This window comes from Aquarana catesbeiana, linkage group LG01, assembly GCF_042186555.1.
Source record: "Aquarana catesbeiana isolate 2022-GZ linkage group LG01, ASM4218655v1, whole genome shotgun sequence".
Taxonomy (NCBI): Eukaryota; Metazoa; Chordata; class Amphibia; order Anura; family Ranidae; genus Aquarana; species Aquarana catesbeiana.
Genome location: NC_133324.1, coordinates 94663362 through 94678104, shown reverse-complemented (window position 1 = coordinate 94678104; position 14743 = coordinate 94663362). Strand labels below are relative to the sequence as shown.

The 14743-nt window shown below is 43.1% G+C and overlaps 1 protein-coding gene across 3 annotated transcripts in view; it reads left to right on the top strand.

Annotated features, from left to right (window-relative positions):
- Nucleotides 1–303: 303 nt before the first annotated feature.
- The window catches only part of HMGCS1 (3-hydroxy-3-methylglutaryl-CoA synthase 1), a 35036-nt gene continuing 20596 nt past the window's right edge, over nt 304–14743 (top strand). Inside the window, exon 1 of one of the 3 annotated variants that reach the window (XM_073621919.1) lies at nt 304–463. Coding sequence is in view for 1 of the 3 variants with exons in the window: in XM_073621912.1 (XP_073478013.1) it covers nt 2633–2676 (44 nt within the window). In the remaining 2 variants the exon portion in view is untranslated. Of the gene's footprint in view, nt 464–2446; nt 2677–13584; nt 13737–14743 lie in introns of those variants that run through there. The other 2 variants (XM_073621912.1, XM_073621930.1) reach the window with 2 other exon arrangements.

Sequence of the window (14743 nt, the reverse complement as noted above, 5' to 3'; positions counted from 1 at the left end):
CAAGTGAAACAGGAGACACCGGGGAGCCGCCCACTCCCTGGTTACCCGGCAACCGCCTCACTCACACATTCTATGGGGCATCCAAGCTCTTGCCTATACCTCGCCAGGAGTCGGACGTGCCTTCCCATTGGGTGCCTGGTCTACTGCGCTCTTCCCTATTGGCTGTCACTCTCGGGCCACCCCACGTCACTTTCTCACACCATCCCGTAGTGTAGAACCGGCGGCAGGCTGCGATTGGACGGCGTGAGGCGCGGTAGGCGGGGCTGGGAGTTCGTGCGTTCCCTGGTGCGCTCGCTTATTGGCGGAGAGAGGATGTCAGTCAGGCGGGTACCTGTTGGTGGCGCGGCGGGGCAGTGCTGGGGATGGCGTGGTTATAAGGATTATAGTGCAGCTGCTGTACACATTGCTGTACTGGGAGAGCCGCATACTACATACCGAGCATCACCGCCAGGACCACGTACAGGTGAGAACACCGGGAATGAGCAACAGGTTTAGCCTGACAGCTGCTGTGGAACTACAAGTCCCAGCATGACAGATGTGCTGCTTATAGCCATTGACAGTATATATCTATATATATATATATATATATATATATATATATATATATATATAATTTATTTTTATTGATATGTATCATTTTTATATGGAATGAAGAAAGTGTGTAAGATTCTATTAGTGTTTTTTGTATTTTTTATATTTGGATGTAATATATTTATTTTATTACTTTTATCATTATTTTAAATTTTTTTAATATATTCAATATTATCTCCAAAAATTGAATATATTAATATATATATATATATATATATATATATATATATATATATATATATATATATATATATATATATATATAATAATGATAACGTAACAAAATAAATATATTGCATCCAAATAATGGAAAAATACAAAAACCACTAATAGAATCTTACACACTTTTATATTCCATATAAAAATGATACAGATCAATACAAAAAAATAACTATATATATATATATATATATATATATATATATATATATATATAATCTCTAATTAAAAAAAAATAATATATAAATAAAAAAAAAAAAAAAAAATATATATATATATATATATATATATATATATATATATATATATATATATATATATTTATTACTAATTAAAAAATATATATATAAATAGATTTTTTCTTTCTTTTTTACAATATTCAGATATAGTATAGGAAGAAATTTATGAGATCATATTGGTGGTTTTTGTGTGTGTCTGCCTCACCCCGCCCCCGCAAGAATATTGCTGATTGGTTGTAGAATTGCTCCCATGTATGGCTGGCTGTGGCCGACTTGCAGATCGATGGTGTCGGTTGTAGACGTTGCAGCGCCCTCGTTTTAAGTCACCTGCCAGGGGTGAGCGTGCGAGTCCTAGGCGGACGTGTTTTTTTTTTTTTTTTTTTTGTTTTTTTTTCCTCTGATGTCAGAAAGTAGACGTAAGGCTCCCCACACACGTTACAATCTGATTGTACAATCTCCTTAAAATCTGCCAATGGCTATGTAGTGCAAGAGGCTGCCTGATCTGGATACAGATGGATGGGTTGGATATAGTAGGTGCCCATATTACATCATTTTGGTAAGGCTAGGTACACAGCAGTATGGCGCGTGGAGAGAACGCAGGAAAAGAAGTCCCTGCCTGTTTTGTAAAGTCGCGTTGCATTGAAACACATAGTACTGGAGCACGGCGTGCATGAAAACATGCGTTTGCCAGTGCAGGGGGGGGGGGGGTCGTGCCATAAAAAAATCAATAGCACCCCCGCACATCTGCTAAACGGCAGTGTGTTATGAAAATGTGTGATTTTTTTTTTTTTTTTTTTTTTTTTTTTTGTGCATGTTCCTGTGAGCCATGCCAATAATGGATTGTACAGAGATTGTATGGTCAGATTGTCCTGTATATGACAACCATAAATGTTACAATCTTTTTTTTTTTTTTTGTATTTGGTCGTACTGTTTAGATTTGAGGATTAGTTTAGATTAGTGAGCATTTGCGGAGCGCTTGTGGTGCAGCCCCGACGTTCACTTGGGTTTTGATTGGTGGGCAGTAGTGCTGGTGGTGTGATTCTTGCCACCAAGCCTCACGACCGTGGCATGTCTACACCATTGGCTGCTACCCCTGCAGCAGTAAAACTGTGGCTCAACTGCATGGTTTTACCACTCTAGTGTGAATGAGCCCGATATCAAAGCCGCCCCCTGTGCCATGTTTTACTTCCCCTGCTTGTCATTGTAGATTTGCTTTGAAACCTATTCATTTAAAAAAAATAAAACAATGCCCTATGTGTGCCATAGGAGGGAGGGACCTGCAGGCCCCGCCTCCCACAATGCAGGGCTCGACTTCTGGGAAAGTCAGGATTTACATATCATCCTCTTTGGGAAGGTGTGGCAGCCCACAGGCGAGTCCTCCTCTGCTGTCAGTGGGATCGTACCATGTGTGACAGGTGACAGGGGTCTGTCTGGGTTGGCCCATATCAACCAACGTTTTATTCTTCTCCTTCAATATTGTTTTTGAAATGATACAGAAGATGAGATGATCACAGCGGCTTCTAGTTACAGCCGTCTTCTTTGTATTAGAACGCTACAAAGAGCCAGGGAGTGCAGCCTAACATATGGAATCCTATCACAGGTCCACAACCAAGTGTGTGCAGCACAGGTAGGTTCTGGGGGGGGGGGGGGGGCGGGGAATGAACGATCGCTCCAGGGATATATGGAGGTCACATGGCGTGTGGATTCAGAAGTATCAGATAACGGTCGTAAGTCGCCAGTAGGTAGTGAGTGAGCCATGGACCCAAAAGTGGCCTAAGAATTCATCATCATCGTCCCCTGCACAGACACTCTCACTGTGATCACAGGACCACGGGGGGGGGGGGGGGGGTATTTCCGATGATATTTATTGCAAGCTGTATGCAGCAAACGTAAAGCTGAGATACTCAGTTCACACCATAGAAATGCATTCCAGATGCTTTACTGCATGTTTTTGACATGTTTTTCATGCAGTCCAGTGCATTTCCCCCCCCCCCCCCCCCTACTTCTTCTTTTTTTTTTTAACTATAAATAAGGATGTGTGCGTGTTCCAGGAAACATGCAGCATATTGTACTTTTTTTTTTTTTTTACTGGAACTACAAGCAATAATGTGAACTATGCCATTGAGAACCACATAACCAACTTTCCATGTGTTTTTAAAGCAGAAAAAAACGCACTGGACTACATGTGGTGTGAACTGGCCTTGAATGCAGCTTTAAAATTGCACGATTTCGAAGCCGCAGGTCAGTGTGACTTGGCTGACATCTGTATGACTTAATGCACAGATGTCTCTATGCAAGTTGCACCTGAAATTGCAAAAAAAAATGTGCAGGAATTGTTTTTTTTTCAAATCGCACCGGTGTGAACGGGGGGGCTCAGAAGTGCCAAATCTGTTTTAATATGAGGAGGAATATAAGCAGTTCATTCCATTTGTATCCAATCAGGCAAACCCTTACACTACATACAGTAGTTGATGGTTTATTCCAAGGAGAGTGTACAATCAGATTGTATAGTGTATGGTGACGTTTTAAAAGGTGGGTGATTAGCCTTTATTTATACTTTAAAGCGGGGGTTCACCCACACCGCCAAAAAAAAAAAATATTAAAAGCCAGCAGCTACAAATACTGCAGCTGCTGACTTTTAATACATGGCCACTTACCTGTCCCAGGGTCCATCGATGTCGGCAGGCTACGGCGAGAACCCGCTCGGTTCTCGGCAGCTGCTGCTGCCATCATAGGTGAGGGAATCAGGAAGTGAAGCGTTGCGGCTTCACTTCCCGGTTCCCTACTGCGCATGCGCGAGTCACGCTGCGCGTTCCAAGTGGTCCCAGCTCTCTCCTGGGAGCTGTGTGATTCCCAGGAGACAGCGCGGTGGGGACGGGAAGAGGCGTAAACTCCCATGGGAGTCTATGCCGGAAGTGGGTGCAAATACCTGTCTTAGACAGGTATCTGCACCCCCTCCCCCCTGAAAGGTGCCAAATATTAGATTGTAAGCTCTTCTGAGCAGGGCCCTCTTAATCCTATTGTATTGTATTGTATTGTATTATAACTGTATTGTCTCCCTTTTATATTGTAAAGCGCTGCGTAAACTGTTGGCGCTATATAAATCCTGAATAATAATAATAATAATAATGTGACACCGGAGGGGGGGAGGGTTCCGAAAAGCGGTAGTTCAATTTTTGTGTGGAACTCCGCTTTAAGGAGACAGTTTATTTATTATCCTAACCGCTTTAGGAATGTGGCATACATTTGGCCACAACGAAAAATCACAATATTTTGTATAATCTGATTATTGGGGATGGGCCGAACGGCGAACCCATCGAAGTCTATGGAAGCCGAACAGGAAAAATCAAAAGTGCCCATTTTCACGTGATGTCAGAAGGTTGCCTATATAAGAACTGTCAAAGTGCCATTTAGATGATGTGTGTACGAATATATATATATATATATATATATATATTATATATATTTGCAATTATATTTATCTTACCAATGGCTCGTCATTATTATATGCCATTTAATCGATATGTCCTCATGAGGTCCATACCATGTGGGTGTATATATGAAATCGTTGTTATGTATTGTCACATTCAATATGCCAATTAAATATACTTTAAAACCATTTTACCTCCACAAATCAAGGGCCTGATTTAAAGTCCCACATTTTCTTTCTCTTATATCCTATTGCTGGGGTTGCCCGTGGCATGTTTGTCTGCACTCTACTTCTGTAATGATGTTTTACTGCGGATTGTATTGTGTTTACTTTTTTGAGTAATGGAAAGTAAATGTTTTCAAATGCTTCTAAAATCAAACAGTCCTTGCTATCGGTGGTTCATTCTGTGAATAATAGCAGTAGGGGTGCAACGGATCAAAAAACTCACGGTTCAGATCGTTCCTCGGATCCGAGTCACGGATCGGATCATTTTTCGGATCAGCAAAAAAAAAAAGTCAAGACACGTTATCTCCCCCACTGTAATATCCACATCTCCCCCCACTGTAATAACTAACATCTCCTGAACTGTAATAGCCACATCACCTCCAATGATTGTCTGACTGCTAGGCCGCCGCCGGGTGTACCAAGATGGCCACCGCTCCGGAGCTAGGCCGAAGCCGCGGCCTTTCCTAAGGCCGAGGCAGTGGAGCGCTCCACGGATCATGTGGTGTGCCAATCCGAACAGGTTGACCCGTTCAGATCACGGATCGGTGACGATCTGTTACACCCCTATTCAGCAGCTTTCATAGCATACAAACCTTGCGGGAGTTAAAGGCAAACTCCATGCACAATTTGTTTTGTTTTTTGCCTTTGGCACCCCAGCAAATCTTAAAAGTAACTATGGCTGCAGTGCTCACCTCCTCCCCCAAGAGACGCAGCATGCAGTAAGTGCAGAGCATCATAGAGAAATCCCCTGAGGGGGTGTCGCCAGTGTAATAGCGTAATGATGCAGAGAGTGATGTCATCACATCAGCATTGCTCTCTCTCAACATTGAAGACTGCCTGCCACCAGAACATCCAAAAAGGACCCTGCATGTCACTTTACCGGCCTGAAGACTTCTGGAAAAGGTAAGTGTGTATACATATATATAGTATGCTAGGGCAGCATAGTGGCTTAGTTGGTTTGCACTTATGCCTTCCAGCACTGGGGTCCTTGGTGTGAACCCTGATTTAGAACGTTATCTGCATGGAGTTTGCATAATCTCCCTGAGCTGTCATCAGTTTCCTCTGGCCTACACCACTTTCCAAAGACATGCTGGTAGGGTAGTTGGCTCTTGTCTAAATTGGCCCTGTGTGTGGGGTTCCAAAAATTCAACTGCCCATATTAGGTCAATGATGTCATAAGCATCCACGTCCCTTTGTGTACATGCTTCTGCGGGCCGGGGGTCCCCTGCCTGCATGTCATTGGCCAGGAGCTGATGGCTGCCTTCCAGGGTCAAGCGAACCCAGAGCTAAACCCAAACTCATCCTTACTAGGGAGCCCAGAATTGGGCTTTAACCTCTTCACACTGCCCCCCAGTGGTCCAATAGATGGCAATGCCATACCACCACCTGGGCATTAAAGTCTATCAGGTAAGTGCTGTGATTGGCTGAGAGCTGTCAATGAGTTGGGAGTGCCATGAGCACGTACTGAGGCTGCCATGGACGCATATGTGCGGCAGCTGGATGTTGTGCAGTTGGCAAGAGGTTGAAGAACAATACAAATCTCAAAAAATGTTTCTATAGGAGGGGCTATTTAGATTTCAAAGTACAATTTTAAGTGATTTTGGTTCAGTCTCTGAAGCTTCTCACCGACGTGAACAGACGCCATGTTGTGTTTTTGTATCTCCGCCATTGACAACTAGGCATGCTGAGGATAAGGAGTGGTTCATAACTTCTCAACACTTTTTCAGTTCTTGGACTTGTTCTTGAACATTGGACGTGTTCTTTATTGTTGAAGACATTTCGGAGCTTCTCCAACTACTTTTTCAGTTCCTCAGGAAGAGGCTTAGAGAAGCCATGAGACGTCTTCAACATTATAGAACACGTCCATTTGAATGTGGCTTACTACTACTACTGGATATACCTTTGTCTGGATGAATGAGAACCTTCAAATATGAATTGGAGCACATTAATTATTGTTTGTAGGGATGCACCAAAATTTCGGCCGCCAAAACATATCGGCCGAAAATGGCCATGTCGGCAATTTGCCGAAAGAGAAAAAAGGTCGATAATGGAGACGAAAATGGGGTGGGGCTCTGCCCCCCGCCCCTGGTGCTGCCCATTACGGGGGTGTCGTATAGCGCAGAAGAGAGAGGAGAGCTGCCACCTGGTTGATTAGAGCGCCGGGAACATCACAGCTTTCATTTCAATAGCTGTGTGTTCCCCACTACGCCGTCACATACAGCCCCTGCCCCTTGTCCGGGGAACTTTGATAGACAGATCTCCTGTCCCAGGATTGGATAGGTGATCTGTCAAAGTTCCCCAGACAAGGGGGAGGGGCTGTATGTGGCGGCAGGGAACACACAGCTATTTAAAAGAAAGCTGTGATGTTCCCAGCGCTCTAATCATCCTGGCGGCGGCTCTCCTCTCTCTTCCCCTGCACAGTCAAGGCTGCACTAGGGACACACAGGCAGGCTGCATCTAATGGGCACTGGTGAGGATGCATTGATCTCTTATATCATGTCTGCAGTCTCTGACCATCTCCTGTATAAAAATATTTTTTAAAAAAGTCATTTTCTGTTTCAGTTTTCGGGCCTAGTGTATTTTTCATTTTCGGTTTCGGCACCAAAAAACCCATTTGGTGCACCCCTAATTGTTTGTATTAATTTTTTATGTGTAAAGCAGACCATGGTATATCACAGGCAAGAACTCTTGTAAAACGTTATCCTCGGTTTTGCATAGTAGAGGGTGGACAGTCTTGTCTATTTACAAATTTCTAGTGAGAGATGCTTGTTAAGAGGATGTGTATTTAATGCCAAGCCACCAGTCCTGAGCCTGCAAATTTAGAGATTTCAGATTATCTTCTTACCATTGCTCCATGCCTGCTATCAGTGTATGATTTAATACCAGACAGCTTCAGTTCCTGTCCTTTCTCTGGTTTTCCACTGTGAATAGAAGGCTTGCTATCTATACAGTACAGGTAAGATCTATGGAATGTGTACGCACTAGGACTATGCCTAGGAAATGATCAGTGGAGTTTTTTTGTTGGAGAGTATAAATACATCAGTTAGGAATTTCTGTTTTGCTCCACCAAAAGATTCCAAGCTGATCTAGAAAATGTATTTGAAGGATGCACAGAAGATTGTAAAGATGAAGGTTTGTACTAGATAGGATGATGGAGGGTTGTAGTGGATGGGGTGATATGATGGAGGTTTCTACTGGATGGGATAGGATGGGACCGTAACCCTAAGGGTTGTAGTGGATGGGATGGGGTGATATTATGGAGGTTTGTAGTGAATGGGATGGTGGAGGTATGTACTGGATAGGATGAGATGAGATGGAGGAATGTAGTAGATGGGGTGAGATGATGGAGGTGTGGAGTGGATGGGATGATGGAGGCTTGAATTAGGTTGGTAGGTGTGGGACAACATGTACAACTCCTATAACTAGCCAAATGATTTGTCAGCACTGTGTTTCTAGGGTATTTTTTGCTTGTGTGAAGCAGTTGAAAGGATTTATATGGGAGTTTTATGGAGCCATGTATTTTTTTTTTTTTTTACTACCCTAAAATACTTGTCTTTATTCTCCAATGATGTCACATATAGGGTCTCAAGTCTGGACCACATATTTGGTGAGTACTTCTTTGGAAGTCTACACCACTGCACAGTAATGTGGACCTTTCCTATTGGCCTAAGGATTCCAGCAGCATAGTGATTGTGTGATGTCATAAAGAGGGGTGATGACAAGAACAAAAGCTAGCACAGATAGACTGAAGCATTGGATTCCTGTTCTTCTTTCCCAGTAGAGGTGCCATCAAGGGTCATGTGTCTGCTTGGAAGGGCTTTTGAAAAAGTAAACTGCTAAATGTTGGTGGTGAAGTCTAAGGAATGGGGGGGGGGCTGTAAATTTTGTCTGCAGGTGGACTTTAGCCTTTTATATTTTTGTTTACCCTTTTTGGTAGAAGGTAGGGTGTCTTATTTTGCTGTGTATGACTTGCCTTCCATTCTAATTCAGTGTATATGCCAACAAGAGCACCTCTGACTCATGTCAAAGCAAGTCCTTTCCCCAAGACGTAAGCTGACTTCTGACTCCCTACATTGGTTGGATTGTACTCCTGTGTTCCAATATGCTGCACAGTGCTGACTGAAATTACCTTTAAATATTAAAGTCAGATCTTCCATATCCGTGTCTATGTATACAGGTGTCATTTTGCACCCAGTGTAATCTGATTAGGGAGATTGGAGATCACAAGGAACAGGATAGGTGTCATGTGCTGTCTATGCTCATCCTAGTCCTGGGGTTATGTAGATGGGAGAAAACCTGGAGGGTCTACTAAAAGGAATGAAAACTCACTACTAACATATAGGATTTCCAGCTTTTATTTTATTTTTTTTCCGGATGCTCCTTTATTCCAATAATAAGTGATTGGTGGTCCAAGCACTCCGCAGACTGCTTGGACCACCTCTGCAGGGTGACGAGCCTAATTTATTGCAGTGTTGTCACCTTAGAAACCCTCCTCCTGAGAAGTTCACTGTTGTCAGTATGCATACCTCCCAACCTTTTGCGATGGGAATGAGGGACACCTATTGTCAAAAGTGTGTGTGCATAGGACACCAGTAGTGTAGCCTGAGGGGGGCCGTGGCCCTGGGCAAAATTCCAGCTCTGTCCCCCAAACTTTCTAGTCCGTCCCCACATCCTCCTGCACCGCAGGTACAACCATCTTCTGGACACGGCTGCGTCTCTGCAGCCACCTCCAGACCGGGTTTGCATCCTCCCCAGCATGGTCGCTGGTGCCCTTCCTTGCTCCACCAGTGGTTAGTGTAGTGTAGTATAGAAAAATATGTGGTCAGAGCCCAGCATCAGTGATTTCATTAAGTATGGCACCAACATCCCTTAATATGTTATTCGAGAAACAAGAAATTGGGAGATATGGGACTTTATGGGTGCACTATAGTATGAATACATAGACAGAAATTATAAAAATATATAATTTATTTAAATGAAAAAATATCATAAAACCAATGCATACAATACAACCATATCCATAGGTGTATGTAAACACCTTGGTAATATTCATTCACTGTATCCACGTTCAAAATTCTACATATTTCGCCATATGGCTTCTTCAGGAAAAAAACGTGGAGTTTCATCTACTAAAAGTATGGACATGTGCATCAATCAAAAACAAGAATCTATCCTATCTATCTATCTACACTATCTCACAAAAGTGAGTACACCCCTCACATTTTTGTAAATATTTTTTTATATCTTTTCATGTGACAACACTGAAGAAATTATGTAAAGTAGTGAGTGTACAGTTTGTATAACAGTGTAAATTTGCTTTCCCCTCAAAATAACTCAACACACAACCATTAATGTCTAATCCGCTGGCAACAAAAGTGAGTACACCCCTAAGTGAAAATGTCCAAATTTGGCCCAATTAGCCATTTTCCCTCCCCAGTGTCATGTGACTCGTTAGTGTTACAAGGTCTCAGGTGTGAATGGGTACAGGTGTATTAAATTTGGTGTTATCACTCTCACTCTCTCATACTGGTCACTGGAAGTTCAACATGGCACCTCCATGGCAAAGAACTCTTTGCGGATCTGAAAAAAGAATTGTTGCTCTACATAAAGATGGACTAGGCTATAAGATTGCCAAGACCCTGAAACTGAGCTGCAGCACGGTGGCCAAGACCATACAGCGGTATAACAGGACAGGTTCCACTCAGAACAGGCCTCGCCATGGTCGACCAAAGAAGTTGAGTGCACGCGCTCAGCGTCATATGCAGAGGTTGTCTTTGGGAAATAGACGTATGAGTGCTGCCAGCATTGCTGCAGAGGTTGAAGGGGTGAGGGGTCAGCCTGTCAGTGCTCAGACCATAAGCCACACACTGCATCAAATTGGTCTGCATGGCTGTCATCCTAGAAGGAAGCCTCTACTAAAGATGATGCACATGAAAGCCCACAAACAGTTTGCTGAAGACAAGCAAACTAAGGGCATGGATTACTGGAACCATGTCCTATAGTTTGATGAGACCAAGATAAACTTATTTGGTTCAGATGGTGTCAAACGTGTGTGGCGGCAACCAGGTGAGGAGTACAAAGACAAAGGAACCACGAATGCTAACATGTACTGTGACATACTGAAGCAGAGCATGATCCCCTCCCTTCGGAGACTGGGCCGCAGGGCAGTATTCCAACATAACGACCCCAAACACACCTCCAAGAAGACCACTGCCTTGCTAAATTAGCTGAGGGTAAAGGTGATGAACTGGCCAAGTATGTCTCCAGACCTAAACCTTATTGAGCATTTGTGGGGCATCCTCAAACAGAAGGTGGAGGAGCGCAAGGTCTTTAACATCCACCAGCTCCGTGATGTCATCATGGAGGAGTGGAAGAGGACTCCAGTGGCAACCTGTGAAGCTCTGGTGAACTCCATGCCCAAGAGGGTTCATCCAGTGCTGGAAAATAATGGTGGCCACACAAAATATTAAACTTTGGGCCCAATTTGGACATTTTCACTTAGGGGTGTACTCACTTATGTTGCCAGCGGTTTAGACATTAATGGGTGTGTGTTGAGTTATTTTGAAGGGACATTAAATTTACACTGTTATACAAGCTGTACACTCACTACTTTACATTGTAGAAAAGTGTCATTTCTTCAGTGTTGTCACATGAAAAGATAGAATAAAATATTTACAAAAATGTGAGGGGTGTACTCACTTATGTGAGAGTATGTATATATGTGTGTGTGTGTGTGTGTGTGTGTGTGTGTGTATTTTTGTTCTTTTTCATGATAAAGTTGACTGATGCCTATGTCCATACTTTTAGTAGATGAAACTCTACGTTTTTTTCCTGAAGAAAACATGTAGAATTTTGAACGTGGATACAGTGAATAAAATATTATATATTTTCTATCTATGTATTCATACTATAGTGCACCATAAAGGCTCAAATCTCCCAATTTCTTGTTTCTCGTATGGCAGGGCAGTGTAGCATAGTGGGTAGTGGGGCGGTCAGTGTAGTGTAGTGGTCAGGTAGGTCAAAGTAGTGGATAGGTAGATCAATGTACTGGTCAGTATAGGAATCAGGTAGGTCAGTGTAGGTATCGGATAGATTGGTTTAATGGTCCATGTAGGAATCGGGTAGATTGGTGTAATGGTCAGTGTAGGAATCGGGTAGATTGGTGTAATGGTCGGTGTAGGAATCGGGTAGATTGGTGTAATGGTCGGTGTAGGAATCGGGCAGATTGGTGTAATGGTCAGTGTAGGAATCGGGTAGATTGGTGTAATGGTCAGTGTAGGAATCGGGCAGATTGGTGTAATGGTCAGTGTAGGAATTGGGCAGATTGGTGTAATGGTCAGTGTAGGAATCGGGCAGATTGGTGTAATGGTCAGTGTGGGAATCGGGTAGATTGGTGTAATGGTCAGTGTAGGAATCGGGTAGATTGGTGTAATGGTCAGTGTGGGAATCGGGTAGATTGGTGTAATGGTCAGTGTGGGAATCGGGTAGATTGGTGTAATGGTCAGTGTGGGAATCGGGTAGATTGGTGTAATGGTCAGTGTGGGAATCGGGTAGATTGGTGTAATGGTCAGTGTGGGAATCGGGTAGATTGGTGTAATGGTCAGTGTGGGAATCGGGTAGATTGGTGTAATGGTCAGTGTGGGAATCGGGTAGATTGGTGTAATGGTCAGTGTGGGAATCGGGTAGATTGGTGTAATGGTCAGTGTGGGAATCGGGTAGATTGGTGTAATGGTCAGTGTGGGAATCGGGTAGATTGGTGTAATGGTCAGTGTGGGAATCGGGTAGATTGGTGTAATGGTCAGTGTGGGAATCGGGTAGATTGGTGTAATGGTCAGTGTGGGAATCAGGTAGATTGGTGTAATGGTCAGTGTGGGAATCGGGTAGATTGGTGTAATGGTCAGTGTGGGAATCGGGTAGATTGGTGTAATGGTCAGTGTGGGAATCGGGTAGATTGGTGTAATGGTCAGTGTGGGAATCGGGTAGATTGGTGTAATGGTCAGTGTGGGAATCGGGTAGATTGGTGTAATGGTCAGTGTGGGAATCGGGCAGATTGGTGTAATGGTCAGTGTGGGAATCGGATAGATTGGTGTAATGGTCAGTGTGGGAATCTGGTAGATTGGTGTAATGGTCAGTGTAGGAATCAGGCTGCTCATTACTATTGTATGAAGGGAAGGGACCCAGGGAATGGTAAAAGTCCATAAGTTAGGGGGCACCAATTTTCTTGCCTTGCCCCGGGTGCTGACAACCCACGCTATGCCACTGTAGGACACACACCCTTAAAGGAGAATTATACAAGAAAAATGAGTGCTTTTCACACACACTTTTGACATTTACAAATGCAGCTTTTTAGAAATTGGATGAAAGGTTTAGCACTGGGAAACCCTTTTTGAAAAAGAAAACGTGCATTTTATATACAACTGTAGAGATCAGACCAAAATGAGGGACATTGTTCCAAATCAGGGAAGTTGGGAGCTATGAGTGTGAAGTGCAATGCAGCCACTATTCTCGTGCACTTTGATGCATTTGCATTGGTTTCAATGGAAAAACATAAAAGAGAAAAGCTTTAGCAAAATGCTGAAGTAATCTAAAGATGCAGTTTAGAAAGATCTCAAAAGAAATTGGAAGAATTCTAAATCTCTAGAACAATATAGGAGTAGTGTGTAGTCCTGGGTATCCCCCATCAGGATAGAATGGAAGTACTGTATTCGCTGCCTGTTGCTCCGGAGGACTGCGCATGCGCCACGACTCCTCTGGGTGTCTGTGGTGGAGCGCGCAGCTGCTGTCAGCTGATGTCAGCAGGAGACTGTCCCCTCACGTGATTGGCTTGTAGAATACCCCGATTCCCGCTTTAATGATGGCGGCCAGGGGCGCACCCTTAGCTCTGCCGCAGTGAGCTCCAGCGCGCATGCGCGGTGACTGGGCGGAGGTGGCAATGTCAGTGCAGGCTGAGTGGTGAGATGAGACATGTGCGGGTGACCTCTGTGTACAGGGACTGACCGGGAGACCGGAGAGCTGGACGCCCATCACCCGCAGTAAGAAATCCAACCGCTAATCCGGGACATGTGCTGGCCAACTTGTCACGGGGGGGGGGGTGGGGGACTACAAGGAGCAGCAATCCCTGAGGACACTGTGCCTGACAGAAGACCTGTCCGTGTCCTGATATCCATCATTTTATATTACAGCAATGTACACAGAGACCACGTATAGGGGCTTCTGGGTGGTCCCCCTTTATTTGTTGTGTGATCTGGGGGGATGACAGGTCATTTATCTCTATGGACTTTGTTCTGATCAGAGAGGAGTGCCCTGTACAGTACAGAGTACAGCCCCATCATACCGTTCCATGATTATATGGGAATCTAGTCCTCTGCGCTACTCTACTGACACCGTCCAGGTCATCCGTGATGAATAATGGATAGACGGCTGCATTCACACCTAAGAATAACATCTTTGTGCATTTTTTCAACTCTTTGTTTTTGGTGTGGTTTTTATGCAGCATTTTTGAGTTTTGTTTTTTTTTTATTAGCCAATACCGAACTATTATCGGTTGCATCGTTTGTTGCTAGGTATTTCAGCTTTTATTACACTTTTTTTATTATTATTTTTCATTTATTAATATTTTTCTCATTTGGGTAAGGGGTTAGGGCTATTTATTTTTTTGTTAGGGTGTTAATACTTCTACATACATACATACATAATTCAATAAATACTAAGAAATAAATAACACCTAACCCTTAAAAAAAAGAAACACTTATTTAATAATAATTTACTATTTATTAAGGTTAGGAGTGATTATTATTTATGTATTACATATTATTGATTTATTTATGATTATCTTTAGTTATTTGAGTATTTATCTTACATTTTATTCATATATTACTATTTATTTTATTTTATTTTTTTCGTTTGAGCAGAAAATTGCACGAATGCGCACAAAAAAAAAAAAAACGTGCAAATGGCGCGTTTTCATTCATTTCTATGGGAATAAAAAAAAAAGTACCAAAAATCTGCCTGACTCGAGCTACAAAAAAAAGCTCCAGAA